This window comes from Ammospiza nelsoni, chromosome 1 (genome assembly GCF_027579445.1).
Source record: "Ammospiza nelsoni isolate bAmmNel1 chromosome 1, bAmmNel1.pri, whole genome shotgun sequence".
In the NCBI taxonomy this organism is placed as follows: domain Eukaryota; kingdom Metazoa; phylum Chordata; class Aves; order Passeriformes; family Passerellidae; genus Ammospiza; species Ammospiza nelsoni.
Genome location: NC_080633.1, coordinates 55,619,024 through 55,638,859, shown reverse-complemented (window position 1 = coordinate 55,638,859; position 19,836 = coordinate 55,619,024). Strand labels below are relative to the sequence as shown.

At 40.3% G+C, this 19,836-nt stretch overlaps 1 protein-coding gene across 3 annotated transcripts in view; it reads right to left on the bottom strand.

The window, feature by feature from the left end:
- ITGA9 (integrin subunit alpha 9) overlaps window positions 1-19,836 on the bottom strand; it is a 209,616-nt gene that overhangs the window by 26,227 nt on the left and 163,553 nt on the right. For all 3 annotated transcript variants that reach the window (XM_059481708.1, XM_059481717.1, XM_059481726.1), the window contains 3 exons: window positions 15,221-15,346; window positions 14,529-14,648; window positions 12,629-12,730 (listed from right to left, as the gene is read on the bottom strand). In XM_059481708.1, the coding sequence (XP_059337691.1) occupies window positions 12,629-12,730; window positions 14,529-14,648; window positions 15,221-15,346 (348 nt within the window). The remainder of the gene's footprint in view (window positions 1-12,628; window positions 12,731-14,528; window positions 14,649-15,220; window positions 15,347-19,836) is intronic.

Below are 19,836 nucleotides of genomic sequence, written 5' to 3'. Positions count from 1 at the left end.
TGGGGTGGGACCTGGATTACAGGGTGTCAAAGCCTAGATCGGTGTTTGAAACCAGAGAAATAGAGCACAAAGCTGGAAACATAGCATAAAAGCCTAAATAGTGTAAAAACCACATTTCTGGTGTAAAACCAGAATGGTTAGACAGTGGAAAAAAACCCCCTCAGCAGACAGCAGAAAGTGCTACAAGGGTTTAAAAACCTGTTTCGTGGACTAAAATCTAAAATAATTCGTGCTTGTGTAAAATATACATGAAATAAGTTGTGCTTGTGCTAAAAATCCTTAAAGATTTAAAACCACAAGCCACAGCTGCGGAAAAGATTGCTTCACAGATTGCAAAACCACAGATGGCAGCAGAGAGAAAGATCTAATTAGCAAACAAAAAGACATGGCTCTGTGCGGAGATGGGCCCTTTCCTGGGACAGTCCAGAGACACCCAAGTGATGAATACTCGATAAGTGTCTACAATCAAGATAGTCAGTCGTCAAGGGCATGCATCCCAATACCAAGTTCCCATAACTGGGAGATCAGCATTCATCATTCATCGCTTCCCATAAATGGTTTTGTCCTGTCCAGCACAGGGAAAAGGAGACTACATGAATATGTGAAGCGATGAGAAGAATAGAGGAAACTCTGCCCCAGGCGGAAAAAACTATAAAACTAACCCAACAGAGACAGCATTCATGAACTAAGGGGATCCGAAGCGGTAGAGTTTGGATCAGTGTTCACCCAGCACCGATCCTGGGCTCGATGCTGTCCCTTTGATTGTGGCTATTGGGGATCAAATCTTGGTCGCAAAATAAAGGCCTATTTTTTGATTATTAATTCAGCTTTATCATTTATTACCTATAACAAAGACCATAGGAGCTTGGATGTTGGGACCAGAAATCTCCATGATGAAGGTACTGATCTTCTTCTTTCAAAAAAGAGGGATTGTTTCCCCAGGGAGTGGGGGAATGCTGGCAGAAGCTGGCATTGTCCAGGGAGTTGGCAGGACGGATTGCAAAATCCAGCCATGTGGAGAGATGGTGACTGTCATAATCTCAGCAGGCTACACAGTCCCAGCAGCTCTGAAACACCTGTTGCCCACTGTTGTAATCACTATCCAGCCACTTCAGGACCTTGTATCATGAGACCCGGCAAGCACACCACGCTGCCCTGCTCCAGGGGACCAGACTGCGGGGCATCCGCTCCAACCCCTCCCGGGACCAGGAGAAACTCCACAACCATTACTCTGTGCCATGTGGTCAATGGGATCAGCCCCACACGCTCCTCAAGCGGCCCAGCAGCACTGCCCATCCAGCCAACACCACGGGGTGGGGCGGCGTGGGGCCCGGTCTCTAAGCGACACAGCCAAGCCTCTGTGGAGCCTGGCTGCACCTCCATGGGCAGCAGCCCCACCACCGAGCCTGCTTCCAAAGAGAGCTGCAGAACTCAGAGCCTGGGAAAAACCCTTGCAAAGGTCCTGCTTGCAAAAAGGCAGTGCAGACAGACAGGAAGGGCTGTGGTACTGCAGGGACAGAGAGGGTCGAGTCTGCCTGAAGACATGGAGTCAGACTCACGGGTTAAATGCCTCACAGCAGCTGAAATCAAGACCCACTGTCATCCAGCCAAGCAAGAAGCCAGCAGCTGCTTGCAAATGGATGATAAAGAGACAGACACTAAGTTTCCTTCCCTACAAAGCATTGCAACCACGTTACCCCTTAATAAATCAAGGTTTTAATTTCCCAGAAATTCTAATAACATTTCTGAAAACATTTGCAAAGGGTAAAGAGTTCATAATACAGTATTTGTTGATTTTGTTTGCAATTGCTAAAGCTAAAGTTAATAAGCCCATGATCAGTAAAGTGTTATCTTTCTGTCTCAGACAATTACTGCTGTGCATCAGGAAAGCATTGCGTGTGTATTGTTATGTATTTTTTTTAATACTCCTTCTAATTATTGTCACAATATTTCAAGAAGGATGGTTAAGATCCACAGTATGTTCACTAAAATATTTATATTAAAAAGTTTTTGTTTGGTTTTGTACTGGACATTAATACAAACTTGTTTCTAAAATGTAGAATGCAGGAAATCTCTCCCAACCAAGTCATTGGCCTAATCAACTATGAACTTGGCTAGTAAAGATTCTGTGCAAAAAAGCTAAACCTTTTTCTTTTCAGACAGGCATAGAGGCTTCATTTGGGAGTAGCCCTCCAAGTTTGCTCATGGTGAAAAAGAGACCTTGCAGCAACCTTATTAATGCTGTTAAAAATTGCATGCTTTATTTCTATTTCTACTTATTATAGAAAGAAAAAAGGGAAAAAAGATTGGGGTGAAGATACACCCCCCTTTTTGAGTTTTAAGCGGTGTCATGTTCTTATGTTTTATAAGTCATATAACAGTACAATATTCCTATGAAATCCAAGGTAAAGGACATTGGACAGCATTCTGATGTTTCTTCAACAGAACAATGGAATACAAATGACCACCTACCTCATGGACAGTCAATACAAGGACTTGAATTGTTTATGAAGTATTTTCCTGTTTACAAACTGTTTTTCTGTTAACAGATTGTTTTCTGGGTTTTGGGTTCTTCAAGAGATAAATGGGTTACAGGTTGTTTTTAATAGCTGTGTTTTTTTATATAAGGGTTAAATGGGTTAAAGGTTGAATGGTTTTAGTTTTTTGTAAGTTGTAACACATAAGCATTGTGCCTGTGGCCTGAGTTCTCCATCAACAGATCCTGAATATAAATGCTGCAGCTTCCATGCAAATTTGGCCCATGCTGTCTTCTGTTATCCCGTTTGCAAAGGGCCTTTGCAGATGGGTAACAGGAAACAAGTTACGAACTTTATTAAACAAGGAAGGCATATGTGAGCTTCCTAATCGGCTCTCTTATGAAGCTGCAAGCATTTCACTGGCCAGATCCCAAGGGAGCATGGAGTTCCGATCAATGAGAACATACAGACCAGGTCTTTCAAAATGCCCTTTATAAGGAAGGGCTTGGAAAAATAAACTTCCTCTGTGCCACACCAACATCAGGGGTGAGTGCCTCTGTCTCCTTTCCCCTCACCCCACACACATGACCTAACATGGGCCCAGTGTTGAACCTTGGCACACACCACTAGTGACAGGCCTCCCACTAGACGTTGTGCCACTACAACACTCTGGTATCTGCTGTTCAGCCAGTTCTCAATCCACCTCACTAGCCATTAATCCAGTCCAGTCTCTTTGCATATGAGAATATTGTGGTCATCAGGTTGGTCAAGCATGGTTTGCCTTTAGTGAAACCATGTTGACTACACCTGATCCCTTTCTTGTCATCCATGTGGATAGAGATGGCCTCCAGAATGAGACACTGCATTACCTTTCCCTTTCCAGAGACTGAGTTACACTAATTGGCGGGTGTTTCCCCGGGTCGGTTCTCCTTCGTGTTTTTGAAGACCAGGGTGATATTTCTCAGGCACTTCTCCTTATCACCATGACCTCTCAAAGATGACCATGAGTGGCCTTGCTTTGGTGTCATGATAACAAGACTTGAAAACATAGCAAATAGACATGAACAAAGCTCTACATATTTAGCATTATCCAAATTCCCATAACTACTATCACAATATTCAAAATAGTTCTCAAACATGGGCCAGTTCTTCAACCAAGAAAAAATAATTTTAGCATTTTAGATAATAGCACAAAGCCTTTGTCAGACTTTTAAACGTATTTTGCTGAACAGAGAGCTTCTTAAGCAGCAGACTGTCCCTCACACCCAGTACAAAGGAAATACCAAACAGGGATCAAACGCAGATCTTCTGCCTTCCTTGTTGTTTGGGTTTAAGATTCTCTCAAAGAATTTCTCCCCATATATGTTAGTAGGAGACAATAATGACCAGGTACTTAAGAGAGAGAAAACAAGTGGCCACAGCTCAGGGAAGGGGTCCAGCTGGCTACTCTCTCTTTTTACCTAGGGGTTTCTCTGGGAAGGGCGGAGATACTGCAAGAATTTGGATGGGAAAAGAAAGGGCTGAGGCAGCTGCTAGCTCTGTCTCCCTCTCTCTCTCTCTCAGCTTCAGAGGAGGACGTTTGAGCTGGAGGGAATTCGCTGCCACCACTGGAGCCTAGCTCACTCCTACTTCTTCTGCTGTGGGGTGAGCCTCTGTGCATGAGGTCCCACTGAATTGGGAACCTTATTTACATCCTACCTCACTGAAAAAGGACTTTCACCATCCATTCAGGTCCTTCAGGGGAAACCCCAGGATCCCTAAGCCCCCTCCTCCACCAAGGATGCCTCAACCGGCCATGTTCAGGAGCCCCGTTCAGGAGTCCAGCTGCCACTTCCCAGCCCCCAATGGTTTTTGAGGTTTCTTTACTACACTGTAACTCACACCCCTGCCCTGCAGGGAGGCCCCGCAGCTCCAGCTACAACTGTTGAGTTTCTGATACATCTCATCTACCACCCCGGGACTTTGCTCATCCCTGCCTTCCTAGCTTGCCACTCCGAGGTTTCTGCTACAGCTCCTTTTGCTATCCAGAGGGGGCAGAGGGATCGGCTGAGTGAGTTTGTAAGGGAAGCCCCCTCTCCATCCCTCTCTGCCGGCTGCATCCGCCATTGTCGTGTGGAGAGATGCGGCGCCACAGCGCCCCCTGCAGCTGCGGGGGAATCATCGCACCTGCCCTGCCTGGCCGGGAGCCCACAGCGCCCCTGCCGGCCGTGACCATAACTGCACCAAAGTGGAAATGGCTTAAAGAGAGGCAAGAGACAATTTACTGGGATTTCTGTTCATGTTTGTTGTTGTTAACATTGTTGTTGATGCTTGCCTTGTTATGCACACACACATTAGTCAAGACCTGTTATTCTTTATCTTGTATCTTTGCCTGAAAGCCCCTTAATTTCAAAGTTAAATAATAATTTAGAGGGAAGGGGGTCGTATTTTCCATTCCAAAGGAGGCTCCTGCTTTCCTTAGCCAAGACACTTGTATTTCTAAGCAGCTTGTAAAGATGATCTAGTGTGGCAGTCAAGTTTTCACAGATGCTAAGGTTAGCATCCATCTTATGGACACAGGTCTTATGACTTAGATAACAAGACATTAATTTTATTTTCCTTTCTGCCTCTAAAAACCTGATCTCTTTACATTTAAGTATTGCCAACTTTACTGAAGAGACCTTTAAAGCAGTCTCTGGTGCCTTCTTTCCATTACTCAGCAAGCAAATGTTAACATATCACAACCTCCAGCACAACAGACCTATATGCACTTCATCCTGCCAAAAGACAGAACCAGAAAAAGCTGCAGAGATGAAATAATATGTTATCTCTATAGCAAGAGCTTCACATTTCAGGTCTGAAGCACACTGGCTAGAAGACCCTGGTTGTAGCTTTTGCAGTCACAGCTTGAGCTAATAGGGTAGAGCAGCAGCTTCTTACTGTCTGGTTTCTTCTAGCAGTCTGGAATCAACACACATGCATCAAAAACCCCATTCAATGCTTTGTAGTTTGGAGAGGAGCACAGATGTTGTGCATGTTAATGTCCTTAGCCATCTCAAGTCCTCAAAATCTGCCTGCATAAATACAGAGCAACTGCAAGGAGTTTTGGTGAAGAAGGTACCAACAACAACAAACCCAAGCCAAACCCAAACTGAATCAGATTGAGCAGTCAGAGTATATTGTGTATCTGGAGCATTAGGAAGAAGACAATACAGTCAGTGACAGGATGCCAGAGAAGCAAGCCATCCCTGGGGGGAAGGTTGGAGGCAGAGGGTAATTGGTACTAAAGAGAAGTACACCATCTGCCACCTGCTGCTGGACCCACTGGCCATTGCACAGTCTCTAAAAGCTGTTCTGGGGTAAACCTTGAATTCCCTGTCCTTTCCATCCCAGCAGGACAGCCTCTGCAGGGTGGCTAACAGGTTGGGGAGCACAAGGCAACCTCCATCTCAGTACAATTCCCACAGCTCTGACCTATAGAGAAGACAGAAGTGATAAGAGTAACCGATGCTGAAGATAAGGGGCATGGTGTTGGCAAAATATCCCAAAAGGTGCAGCAGGGGCAGCAGGTGGTTCACAAAAAGCACATATAACAGTTACAAAATACAGAGTGGATTGATGTTTGTTTTCAGATTCTCATAAAATGCCAGGGAAAAAACATGAAAAACATCGCTGTCTTGACATATGAGGATTTTTAGTTTCATATTTATCGTTTCCATTTTGCACTGTACATGCAGGATTTGAAAGTGGGGAAGTCCAGGAGGCAGTGCAGCTTGCCATTTAGCTTTATGTAGCTCACACCTCAATCAGGTTTTACGCAGTGCAACTGCCCTTCTGGAAGATAACTGAGATTTCCACCCAACCACTGATTTTTGCAATGCCGAACACAGATGTACAAGAGCACCTACCAGTTCATCTTCTACCTGTGCCAACACTTGCTATATCCTGACAGCTATATCTTGGTTAACAAATTATGAAGAAACAGAACTTTTGTTTTCAAGAAGTTTAAAACACCTTATTTCAGTAAAGCATGTAAGCGAAAAGTTAACTGAGTAGGAATTTTTGAAAGTAATTGAAGTTCATACTCTGTCAAAGCCCTTTTTGGAAGAGGAACAGACTCTGCACTGGTACTCAGAAAGAAAAGGAACATACTTCAGCAAAAGCTGATTTAAAATGCAAATTGAGAAATTTTCCTTTTGCTCATGTATATTAAATAAATTTTAGGCACCTGCCTCATGAGCCACAGCACCATGGGAGGCACGGTGCTTATAAAAAAATGCTATTCTATTTCTGTATTATCACCTAGATTATTTCTGTTTTTTCAAACCACACTGCATTGCTGCTTGACTTTTTCATTCAAGTACTGTTATGCTTGGGGGGAATTCACCAGTAAAGACACTATTCTCCTTTATGTGCGTACATATATGCATATACATCCCTTCTACATTGTCCTAGGTTACAATATAAAGATGTATTCTATCCCCATCCTCAAGAGCTGCTGAAACCAGGAGGGGCATAGTTTTTTCCTTATCTCCTGTTAATGGGCCCATCAATGTCTTGCCTCATGACTCGGAGATAACTCCCTCTGGGAGCCATTTCTGTTTAAGGGGACATCAAGGACCCATAGCATGACTCAGAACAATATCAGCGCATTGTGAGATGCTCCACCCAGAGGGGAGGAGCTAAGCATCCCCATCTGGCTATAATCTGGGTTTTGGGACACCACAAGCAATCTTTCCGCTGGATTCCCAGAGGAACGGCTGCCCTTACCCACTGGTTTCCAGAGGACAAGAGCTACCAGATCATTTCTACAGGATCATCACTTCAACAAGAACATTTCATCTGGATTGCTACCACCACCCTAACTAGCAGGATGTCAGGTTGTATTCTGACTCTGTCAGTGTTTTTTTGTCTTTTGCATTATTGCATGTATTTCAGGTTTTTTTTTCCTTTTCCTAATAAATTGTATTTCTGACTTGGAGTCTCTCACTGGTTTTGCTTTCAAACCAGAACATATTTATTTATTTACATATACTAAGAAAAGCAGTATTTTCTTTAAAAATACAAACCTGAAGTTTCTTTGCAACCTGCTTGCCTCTATCCCTGGGAAATTAACTGTAATTGATTGTTATTGTGTATTTTATTCCTTTACTCAAGTGTATGTTTCTACCTGAGAGACTGCAGTGTAAAGACAAGAAAATCTATAAAAGGAATATTATAGCAGCAAATAGAAATGTAAAATAAAATGAATACCTTAACATGACAAAAACAATATGGCAGCAAATAATTTGCTGGCAAGGAGACTGTAAAGCTGCTGGAGAAAACTCAATCCAGATATTAAAAAGGTAAACTGGGGAGATCTGATGCCTTAAAATGCTGAGTGTTTCTAAAAAATGAGAGGTTGCTGGTGGATTGCTCAGTGGAGGATGTATTCCCCAATGCATTAAAAAAAAACAGCTGGAACATCATGGACACTGTCCAGTACCACAAGCTGCTTCAACACAGACATGGAGAATAGGCCAAAGTCAGGAGTCCTCAATGCTGCAGGCAGACAGCTAAAGCTTAGCTTCATGAATATACATTTAAATCTCTTTGCACAGAATATGCATATAAAGACAGCTTCCAAGTCTTCATAACCATAAACTGACTTTTTGTAAGTTTTATTTTTGCTGTTGTTTTTCTCCAAAATATATTATCATTGGAAACATAAACATACCTAACTTCTGAGCAGAAAAAACCCATGGAGGACAACCTCTTGACTGTGTTGCATTGTCTTGGTTTAAGACAATTTAAAGGGAACACTCTACAATGAGTTCTCTCTCTTAGTGTTAATCCCTTTCCACTGATAAGAAACCAAATACTAGTAGATATAAGTGAAAAATAGCAGTTTACTAGCAAGTAAAACAGCAACGGACAAAAAATAACAGTAAACAATCACTAGATACGAAATTGCTATTTCTCACAGACACCCACCAGAGACAAAGAGAAACTTGAATCTGCAGAGTGACCCATCCTAAGATGCTGCCCGCCACAGCTGAGTGTATGGTTCTGAAGGCAAAGGGAAAATGGCAGCAAACCCTCCCATGACGGTAGGAGCTTTTGAAGCAGCACTAGTGGCAGATAGAAATTGTCAGGGTGTGTGGGATCAGTGTTCCCAATTGCTGCCGCCTCCTGACACCTGCTGGACTCTGCCAGTTTTGGGGTTGCTGCCTTGGGTCCCTACTCCAACGGAAGAGGAGGAAAGGAAGAATAGACTTTCAGCACTGATGAGTGGTACCCTGGCACCAGACCAGCTCTGGCTATCTATTTATGCCCACTATTTTGGGCATAAATAGATAGGGGATACAGTAACATTTGGGGTTACCTGCGATATGCATTAAACCTAGAGTGACTGAACTGGAAATAAAAGAACGGTGAACTCTATCCAGAAGGCACAAAAGGTTCAGAGGGTTGATGGAGCATACCCGTACTTAGTGGATAGTACCAGACAGCAGCCCTAAGCATTACAGGTCACTGTGTTGCAGGACCTGCATACATTTTATCTGGGGTTGCCTTTTCATGCAATCAGCTTTGCATTCCCTCACTTTCAATACAGGAAGACTCAGAGGCATTTGGATAGTTTTGTTGTAGTAAAATCCAGTTCATCCTTCCTTCCTTCCAAAGGCTGTCCTTTTGCTCCTTAAGAGAACTCCTCCTCTTCCTGCACACAAGCAGTGGGCAGAAAATGTGGATGCTTCAATCTGGTGTTTGACTACAGCGTTCTCTTGGAGCTTATTGTTGGTTTTGCTCATAGACCAAGAAGAAGAGAACCAAACCTTCCTGGAAACTCATATGATGAAGAAAATAAAGTATGCCTCCTGAAAATATGACACCAGTTTCAGACAATATATACAGATGCTAGTACCGCTGTCATCACAGAGCCAAATCCAAACTCTGATCACCTTCTTCATATGATTTGTCTAATATAAGAGCTCGAGTAGCCTTTTGTAACCAGAACCAAAAATATATAATTAAAAATCACATAAAATCATATCCAATTCCAGAGAAATTATTTCTGAGAATTGCACAAATGCATATTTTTTTTTAAAATGGGTTAATTTAAAAGACAACCTGCTACCCCAACTTAGAGATACTCACTCACACTCACTGTTGAAGTTTCTGACAGAGTTGGTATTTATATGGGTGGTCCACTGGTATTTCTTATACTACCATAAAAATATCAGCCTTCCTTTTCTGTCTTCTGTCTCAATTTATCTTCTTTACAGAGAATTTGCACTCTGATACTATATTACAGTGACCTGATGAGGGTCGTGAGAGAGAGACAAGAATCTTGGTTCATGATCAGAAGATTGGATTTATTGATATATGATATATAATGCATTATTACTATACTAAAAGGAATAAAGAGAGAAGTTGCAGAGGCTTGCTAAGCTAAGAATAGAATCTAAAAACAAGAGAGTTCTCTGTCACTGTGTTCCAGAGAGCTTGCCCTGTGATTGGCCCTTAATTGTACACATGGAACATGAGCCAATCGCTATGGCACTAGGTGCACCCTATTGCATTCCACAGAAGCTGATAATCATTGTTTACATTCTCTTTCTGGGGCCTCAGCTTCCCAGAAGATGAACAAATCCCAAAGAAAGGATTTCTATGAAAAAATGTCTGTGACAATACTGTACACTATAATGTAATAGCGCCAATTGAAATAATGGTACCTGGTCTTAAAAACCATTTAGATGCTAATAATGATAATAAATTAAATGATAATAAGCCCACATTTAGCCTTAGAAAGCAAAAAGCCTTTTCAACCTTAGCATGATAAAGTGTCTAACAAATGTTAGGGAACACTGTCATAAACAGTCTCATAGCAACTCCATGCACAACTGTACAAAAGGAGCTGCTATCCAAACAGATAGAGTACAGCAGTCTCTGGTCAATGAAAAGTGAAAAATGAGCTTTAAAAACAAAAAGAGGAGGTTGAACGATGACATTTTCCTTCTCCAGTCTCTATTTCCAGCTAAATAGTTGTGGCTTTCAACAACTACTCTTCCTTTCTGCATTTCACAAGAAGAGAACGCAGAAAAATTAATACCTTGAGCCAAGCCATATCCTAAATTTGTGCGTGAACATGACCCTGTGCAAAACATACAGCAATACTGAAGCTGGCATATGGAAATACCATAAAGTAGAGAAGAACTGGCACTCATATGAGAAAGTACTTGAAACTACAGATTAATGTTACATGGCTACAGCATTTCAAGCATGATCTTTTACAGCTAGGGCTTTCCAGGAATTGGAAGCAAGCTCTTGTTTGAAGCTTAAGATAGCTTCCCAACACATACACAGTGAGTTTCCTAATGCGACTCAAGGCCTGATGAAAGGCTTTCTGAGAATAGAAAAGGACAATTTCTTTTTTTGCCTAATTTTCTTTTTTTCTTTCTCTAAGCATTAGATAACAATGAAATACAGCAGAGCCAGCATTTCTAGAAAAAAAGCATTTTTAAATTTTGAACATTAAAAAATAGCAATCTGACACATTTTACAGTGTGCCTATCATTCTCAGATATTCTAAAACCTTTTACAGTTGAAAATATTTGTCATAGAGATACTGGGTTCTTCCATTTCCGTTGAGACATGGGTATCACAGTCAGGTGTTACTTCAGTCATATTATAAATGGGTAATGCAATGGTTGGCTCTCACAATTAAGAGATTAATATTATGTGTATGTTAAGAGAAGTTTTACATATACATAGTTATTTTTATATGTTCTCCCCATAATCCTCTTTCCCTTCTCCCTTATATTATTGTCACTAGCCCGGGCATTTAGGGGAGGGCAACCTTGTTACCAGGAGGCGCAGCATGGCAACACCTGACCATCAATCAAGTTGTAAGAAAGTGATTTCCACCAATGGTTGGCAGAGAAGGAGTCGACTGACAAGACTTTGGGAGGGGCCAAGACTATAAAAGGCAGAGCATCCATTTTGTAAGCGAGTGCAGGGCTACTGGTCACATAGACTCTCAGACCTGTAAAATTTTTCCTTATTCAGTACTTTGTTTTATTTTTGTTAAGGTTTAATAAAACTTTGAAATTTTAAAAGTGAATGTTGTTTCTCAAAAGTCATTAATGAAATTTTGCCATGCAATTGCAAGATGTGCTCTGTGCAAGCCACAGAACTAAGAAGAGGCCAAGCAATGTATCAACACTCAGGACTGCAGGCCACATAGAAGGCACGTTCGCGACAATGGCTATGTTTTTCATTTTAACTTCCAAGCCTATTGTATAGAATGGTAGAGAAACCTGACAAAGAAAAGAAAACAGAACAGAAAAAAGAAGATTGTGTTATATAAAATAACTCCTTTTTCTGACAGGTCTGATGAAATAGAAATTCAAGACTACAGTTACAGACATGATTATTGAGGGATATCTCTGGTGCAAATAGCTGAGTTTGCAAACTGCAGATTGAGATGCTGATTGAAATGCAGATTTGAGCCCTTTGGAGGTGCCCAAGACAAGAGGCTGTGAACTGGGTGGTGCCAGCCAGGTGAATGGACACTGAGACACAGCAGTAGCAGTGAAGTGGCAGATTTTTGGATAACAGAAGGAAGGAAGACAAATGGCACCAAAAACATAGAAGACTCAGGAGGAAGAGAGAGATCAACACAATATGTGGTATCAGCTCATACTTGATTTTTACCAGTTTAGCACAAGAAAAAAAGTTAAATTAATTTCTGAAAGTTTAGACACCTTTTTTGCATTTTCACAGCTCCCAAAATATCATTAACGCTTCTAAATATTTCATTCTGGCACATGTGAAAAGACTTACTGAGGTTTCAAGTCTCTTCTAGGTTTTCAAGGGAAATTTGAATTACATTAAAGCAAATATTAACCATAAATCAAGATCTAGACCTAATTTTCGCATTACTACCTGAAGGGTATTTTAGCTAGTACAACACAGATCACTCTGGTTTGACATAACAACATTCACTCTGTTTACATGGTTTTCACAGAAAGCCAAACCACAAAAACACAGTTCACAGTACTGTTAGTCTAGTCAAAGTCTAGGCACTCTTGTAGGTTAGCCCAGGCACAAATTCCAGTTTGTATAGAGCTCTCAGTGATTTCCAGCCCACTGGGACAAGGAAACATTTCTCTTTAGCTTTGTGTACTCACTGGTTTTTCTTCTGGGTTCCCATTGGGCACCTCCACAACTCTGAGGTCATGGTCCACCTGCAGCCTTGCCCTTGTAACAAACTGGATGACTGATGAACTGTCCTGAGGAGAATAAAGAGGAACAACTGGACTTAACAACAACAACAACAAAAGCACCAACCTCCCGTCAAAAAAAGCCCAACAAACCATCAAACTACTGCCAGTATAATAAATACACCCAGACAAAGCTTAGTGAAGGCTAGGTTGGAGTTAAGTACCAGCCTGGTTACAACTCTGCTTTGAAAAAATATACTTTATGCTCATAAAAGATATACCTGAGCACATTGTTTCAGATTATAGAAAAATCAGGTATGTTAGACTTTAAACACATACTTTGTATTTGGTTTGTTAATATTTCCCACATTTATCATGAAAGCAAGACAGAGAATCCAATGACACAGGCAGGCTCAATATTAACTGTGAAAAATGTACACATTTGTTTTTCAAGTGAACATAAAAATAATATACAGAAAATGAGATAAACTACAATATATCCCGGGGGAGAACCTCTTATTTGAATCTGTGCATGGCAACTATCTTATTCACTGTACAATTCCTCTCATTAATACGTATTTCTCCAATAAAACGCCCGGTGCATTTTAACATGCACATTTCAATAAGATGCCATTTCAACTTACAGATGACTCACTTGTATGTGGTTTGCCTTGGGAAGAGTATGTAATAAGTAGAAAACAGCATGCACTGGTGATACTCAAACATGTGTAAACACTCTATGTCTTTTAAGGGAGTGTTGCTAAAAGTAATCTTAGAAGGGACCCAGCAATGGGATGAAGCCTGGCTATATCCCAAGAAGCATATTTTGCATGCACTCAGTTGTAATCTATGTAAACTATGTAAATATGTAAACACTACTTATTTGCATATTTCTGCATTTCTATAAGTATGTAACAAATATCTGAAACTTCTGGCCATGTCTGTACTTCTTCTTTTCAAATATGAACAACATTAACAGACTTATTGGTTTCAATTGGAAAACCTCAAGACTATTAATTGATTTCTAATAAGGGCTGCCTCTGATGCTTTTAATCTAACAGCTATGAAAGACAGGTTTATTTTAATAGGTTTATGTTATCAGTCTTCTCCCTCAATTATCTTATTCCCTCATAACCTTACAGCATCTCGCCAGAATTAGTCAGCATTTTTTTAAGTAAAGGAACGTAGGTCAAAATGCAGTAAATCACAAAAAATATAAAAAATTTACTGTCTCATTCAGCAGCTTCAGAGAAGAAAGAAATTAAATGCCAACCATTTGTTTATTGCCACAAATGTTAAGCTCAGCATTAATGTGGTCATGATGCATCTTCTTTGAATAACAATAATTTAATAAACAATAAATTATTTATTATTTATTTTATATTATTTTAATTATAATTTTATTATTTTATTATATTTATTATTTTATTTATATCATTTTATATTTTATTATTATTATTATTTAGTAATAATAAAATACTTCTATGTCTCTCTTTACACAGGAAGATAATACATAGCTGGTCACAGTGTACATTCACTTACATTTTTTTAGAATGAAAACTTACAGATATAAATGAGATTTTCAGAAATCTCTAGCCTAAACATCATGCACACAATTAGGGGTCTCGTTTGTTATTTTTCAACGTATAAATTTCTGAACTAAATTTATTTCTATTCTAATGAGTAATGGGTAAGAACTAAGATTAACCCCTCTGTACACCCTGTTAATGAGTAGATCTGTTTTTTTTGATACCACTATTATTTTTCACACACTAATAAAGAGGAAGAAATGGAAGTTTTGAGTTTATTGGTTCACCTAAGCACACTTAAATTGGCATTGAAGACAACCTACAAGGAGACCACATACTTTCTTGAGTATCTCGGTATTCAGCAGCATGTAGATATTTATATCACAGGACTCTGCTTTAGGTAGTGAGCTTATGTTGCAGTGTAGAATTAAACAAGATCTGCCTGGTCTTTCACAGTCCTACAGGAAATATGGAAAAAGTTGTTAGGCAAAGGAGGTAAAAATTAAATGATAAATGAAAAATTGTAAAATTCAATTATAAATGATAAACAGCAAACACACCACAAAACTAAGTTATATAACTGCTATAATACAGCACTCTTGCACTGAAACAACAACTTTCAAGACCTGAAGATAGCTGGCTACAGATGCCGAAATGAAAGGAAGCCAGGTAAAATTCAGTCCCCTACAGAGCTGCTGAGCCAGGCAAGCATTCAAAACTGAAAGGAACAGGACTGCTGCTGAACACCAGCCCTTTGTGTGGGTCAGGCAGTGCAGTGACCCAGTGCTCCCACATGCCTTTGAGAGAGCAAAGGCTCTGGTTACCAAGTGTGTGCTGCCACGTCAGCTAATTCCCTTTCCACTGCACTTCCTCAAACCTCCTATTTATTCTTAAAAAACAGACAATTACAATCATTACATGTCCCCCCAGCATGAACTATCTGCTTCAGATCGGCATGCCAAACCATGCAAACTGTTTTGTAAAATATGCTGTATGTTCTAGTGATTCCATAAGCAGTACTGTTTCTTACCAATACTTTTCTGCCAGACTTCGTGAAAAAAGCAAATATTGTGTGGAAAATGTTTTCATTTTCTTGAGGAACAACACATGGGCTGTGGCTTCTATGGAAAGAACAGCTTCCTTTGTCCTGGCCAACCTGCATGCACAATTATAAATCACAATTATTATTCAGAATTAGTGAAATTACACAAGAAGGTTGAATTAGCCTGTCTGTAAAAGCACACCTTAATCTGAGCTAAATGTCTGGACTCCTATTAATAGCCAAAAGAGAAAAATAACCACCTTGGGAGTCAAATAACCCTAAAGAAAGTATCTGAAGTAAGCCAGATAACCATGCACTGGAAATGCTTTTACTGGACAGGATATGAATATGTCTAACCTAGCTCACCTGTACGTGTCTGGAGATAGAGGAGAAAAACCTCAGCAAAATATATGTTATGACATAGCATTTTAAATCAATAGTTGTCCTAGTTACAGAAATATTAGGCAGAGTTTAGCACTAGGGCTGACCCAAAAATCTTCCTCTACATCAACCCGCACAAGTTTGTTTATTGTTTCTTTAAGACTTGGAGTCAGAAGCAGAATCTCTATGTTTTACCCCAGTTCACAAAACCTGGAGGGATGCTTTGTGTCTTTAAAAACAGGGAACAGAAACATGGAGCTCTGTCCCCTCAAGCATTTCAAAATCCCTTCAGACGCTGCCATAGGCCATTTGCCGGGGAGGGGACAGACTTGCCCACTGTTGCCTGCATCTGGCACGCCAGAGGTCAGAGGCACTCCACGAGTTCCAGCCGCTGCCAGCAGCTGCACCACGCTAGGGAGAGCCCCGGTGGGTGGCGTGGAGTAGGCAGCACAGCAGCATTGACTGCTTTTAGACAAATGTCGCTTTTCCAGATTTTTTTGTCCCTGTTCTCTGTTGGTTATTCGTTTGGCGGAGCAGGGGAGGCAGGGAGTTTTGGAACAACAAGCAACAGGCTTGTTTGCTGTGTTGTTTCCTCTCTTGGCTATGGGGCCCAGGGATGGGATTCTCCACCATTTTATCTGTGTTCCCCGGGACAATCAGGGGGATCTCCTCCCCATTTGTGCGTGGGCGTTGAACCATTTGCAGTTCACCATTTGAACCATGTATTTGTTGATTATTGCTGTTTTTGTTAAGTAAACCGTTATTTTCTTCACTTGTATCTCTTCGTATTTGTTGGCAAGCTGTATCTCTTCTATCAGTTGGCAAGCTGCGCACACAATCCCAGTGTTGTACAGCTTTCCTCATTAGTGGAAAGGGGAGAAGTTAAAACTAAGGGGAAGCAACTTATTTCAGAGACCTCACCCCGTGAATTGTCTTAAATGAAGACAATAGTTTTACCCTTTGTACTAACTTTTTTGATGTTTTGGCCAACTCAGGTGCACCCCTGTTTATATCAGAACTAACAAGATAAATCTTGTGTAAATGCACAAGCCTAGGCACTAAGTCTGTTCTTTTACCTTTAGCAGAAATAGTACAAAGCCACCTTTTTTGTGTCATTAGCTTACTCACTTGCCCAAGAAAGTGGATGACTGAGCCAAGTAAGACTTGAAAAGTACCAAACTGATAAAATGAGCTTCAGTCAAGATAATCTTGCTCAAGAAAAGCCTTCTCACTTTTTGCCACTAACAAATATTTACTGAAAAAAAATGACCAAAATTTAATAAAAAGTAATATTAAAAGTAATAATAAAAAATAATATCAGCAAATTCTTCCTGCTACTATACTTGAAGTCTGTAAGTGAGAGAGGGAGATTTTCTCACAAACCACTAGCTGACATTCTTGCACATACTGCCGCTGACCTCCTCACATCCTATGACATGATACAAGACTGAAAACTTGTACCTTACTAAATTCATAAATCCTTGAAAGAGGGAAAGAAAAAGCTGCTACAGCTGTTACAGGTCTGCCTAATTTTTAAATGCTATTTCCAGACAAGTGATATGTATGTCTCTTTGAAAGTGATATAGATCACCTGTGTGCTTCACTGGCCCACAAATTCTTCATAATCTGTTCTTTGCAGTATGTGTATCCAAAGTTTACAGACTCCTTGGGCTCATCTGAAGATAAAGACTGATTTGTCTAGATCAGCTGAAATGAGTTTTCATTATTTACTTTAGGTAAGAGATTCACAAAGCCCACAGACATTTATTTCTTTGATCTTTCACAGGTAAATTAGATCCACATCAACTAGAAGGCTTACGTTAAATTAAAAAGTCAGGATCTATTGTGACAGATGAGTATTGTGATGATTGACTCTCACAATTAACAGACAAATATCATGTATGTAGGTTAAGAAAAGTTTTATAGATTTATAGTTATGTTTTACCCCCTTGCATTGTTACCAAGGAACACCCGGGGCTGGACATTTGGGAGGGTTGGATTGTCACTATGGCAACACCTGACCTCCAATTAGGATTTGAGGAAGAGATCTCCACAACTGGACAGCGAAGAAGGGTCAATGGACAGAACTTTGGGAGGGGCTAAAGGGTTAAAAGGTGAAAGCTCCATTGTGTGGGTGAGCACGGGGTGGGGAAAATCCTTTGCTCCCAGCATTGTAACCTTTTCTCTATTCAGTCCTCTACTGTATTTTGGATAAGGTTTAATAAACCTTTCTAAAATTATGAAGAGGGAAGTAGAAATGGTTTTTCATCATGTAAGATTACATCACTCTTGGGAAAAAGTGTCAGGAGGACATTTCAGAGTGTAACAGCTGTATGTAAAGCATATCATGTACACTCCACACACACCACAGCCTAAAAAGCCTGCAGATTTTTTAATAGGGCTGTATGAGAATAGCATGTTGAATTTATTGCATACATAGGGATCACCATCTCTGACTTTCCCTGCATGGTGTAGGGATTTATGAGAATACTTGGGCCTGGTTTGCAGCTCCAAGAAGGAAGTACTAGTGCAAAGGGGAGAAACACCACACATTTTCCCAGAAACACAGAGAATAACCAAGAGCAGCCCAAGAAGCCAAGTCACCTGGGAGTGGTTGGAGTTTCTAGGAGAAATAATATAGCTGCTGCCTCTGCACATTCCTGTTCTGCTATCATCTCTGTTTCCCACCTTCAGGGTACTTGCAGCATCATCTCTGCCCATCTGTAGCTACTCTCAGAACATGGCAATTTCTAGCAAGCCTTTGGGGCCTTTCAGAAATTGCTGCAGTTTAGCAAACTTTTAGCAAACAGTTTAAGAGTTTAGGCCACAGTACCTGTAATATAAACTTATCAGGTAAACTGAAAGCCAGTGGCCCCTTCTAGATTTATCCTCAACCCATTAACGTGCATCAAAGGCAAGACCTCCCATTTTTTCAGGGCTTTGTATCCAGCACAAGGTGTCAGCCTGGGGGAAGGAAATCAAATACCATTTCAAAGTGGGCTGGACAGGACAGCTAAGGACCATGCACCAAATGTTGAGGACCTATTGGATATTATCAGCTGATGTGGGGTGAAGTATGTGCAAGTGATAGGAGTCTCTTGGAAGAATGAGACAAAAAAACAGGAGGAAAACTGGTTGTTGCTTCCAACAAAGCATGATATACAAGCTCCCTGTTGCACTGCTGTATATAAGAAGCCAAGGGCTATTCCTGTATTTATTGGCTGACATTTTACAAAATAAATGTGCCAGCAAATATATATCTTCAGCTCATTCCAAATACTAGCAACACTAGATTTCCACTAATACAAAAGAATTCATTATGATATTAAAACTTTAGGTTTCCAAGCTCTTCCAGTAAGTCTGGAATTCCCCTCTTCAGCTAAATCATCAATAGTTGTGGAGGAGGGCCTGGAAGTCACTAGAACTAAGTTGATACAAAGCAAGGTGGAAGGTGGAATCCAGACGTGAGTGCATGTGATAAAACAAAACCCACATCCAACCTCAGAAAAAGCGTGTGGGCAAGTTTAGGGAAAACATTATGAGACACAAGATATTTGGAACAGCAATTTTACTTCCAGGAGACATGATCAAGGTCAGAACATAGGCCAGTCATTTCACAAAATTTTTAGCATTGTTAAACTCTGTAATGGATGCCTTTCTCATCATCCCTGGCCTATACTGACTCCAAAGGACTAAGAGTTTGGCTGTGGTCTGGCAGAGAGTTTTTACATATTTTCTTCTGTATGTTTTTTAAAGCTGATTTATTTGTGTATTAATAACTAAGCAGTGGTTCAAGTTTTCAAACTTGAAAAATAAATAACAGATGTGTTTGTCTGTCTTTGTTGCTAACCGTAGCACATTCATCCTCGTATTAGGGGAAAAATGTATGCAAGTATTCTGATTCACAGATACTGATTCACCCTTTATTAAGTGAACAAATAATTGATAAACAGGGTTAATCTAACATGTCACACTGAGAAAAAAAGGGAACTGACAAGAAATTCCAGACAAGGTCAGACTCAACAGTAGACAAATAAGTTATGTAAATATGTTATCTGACTACTTGCACCATATGCCAAGAATGTTTAATATTCACAGATAATGAAATACATTTGAATCAGAGCTGTCTTGTTGATTCTGGCAATAAATTTAAAGAACCACTGAAAAACCAGTAAATAATTTAAAAAATTAACCCAGTTTACCCAGCTCTTGAAAGATTTCAA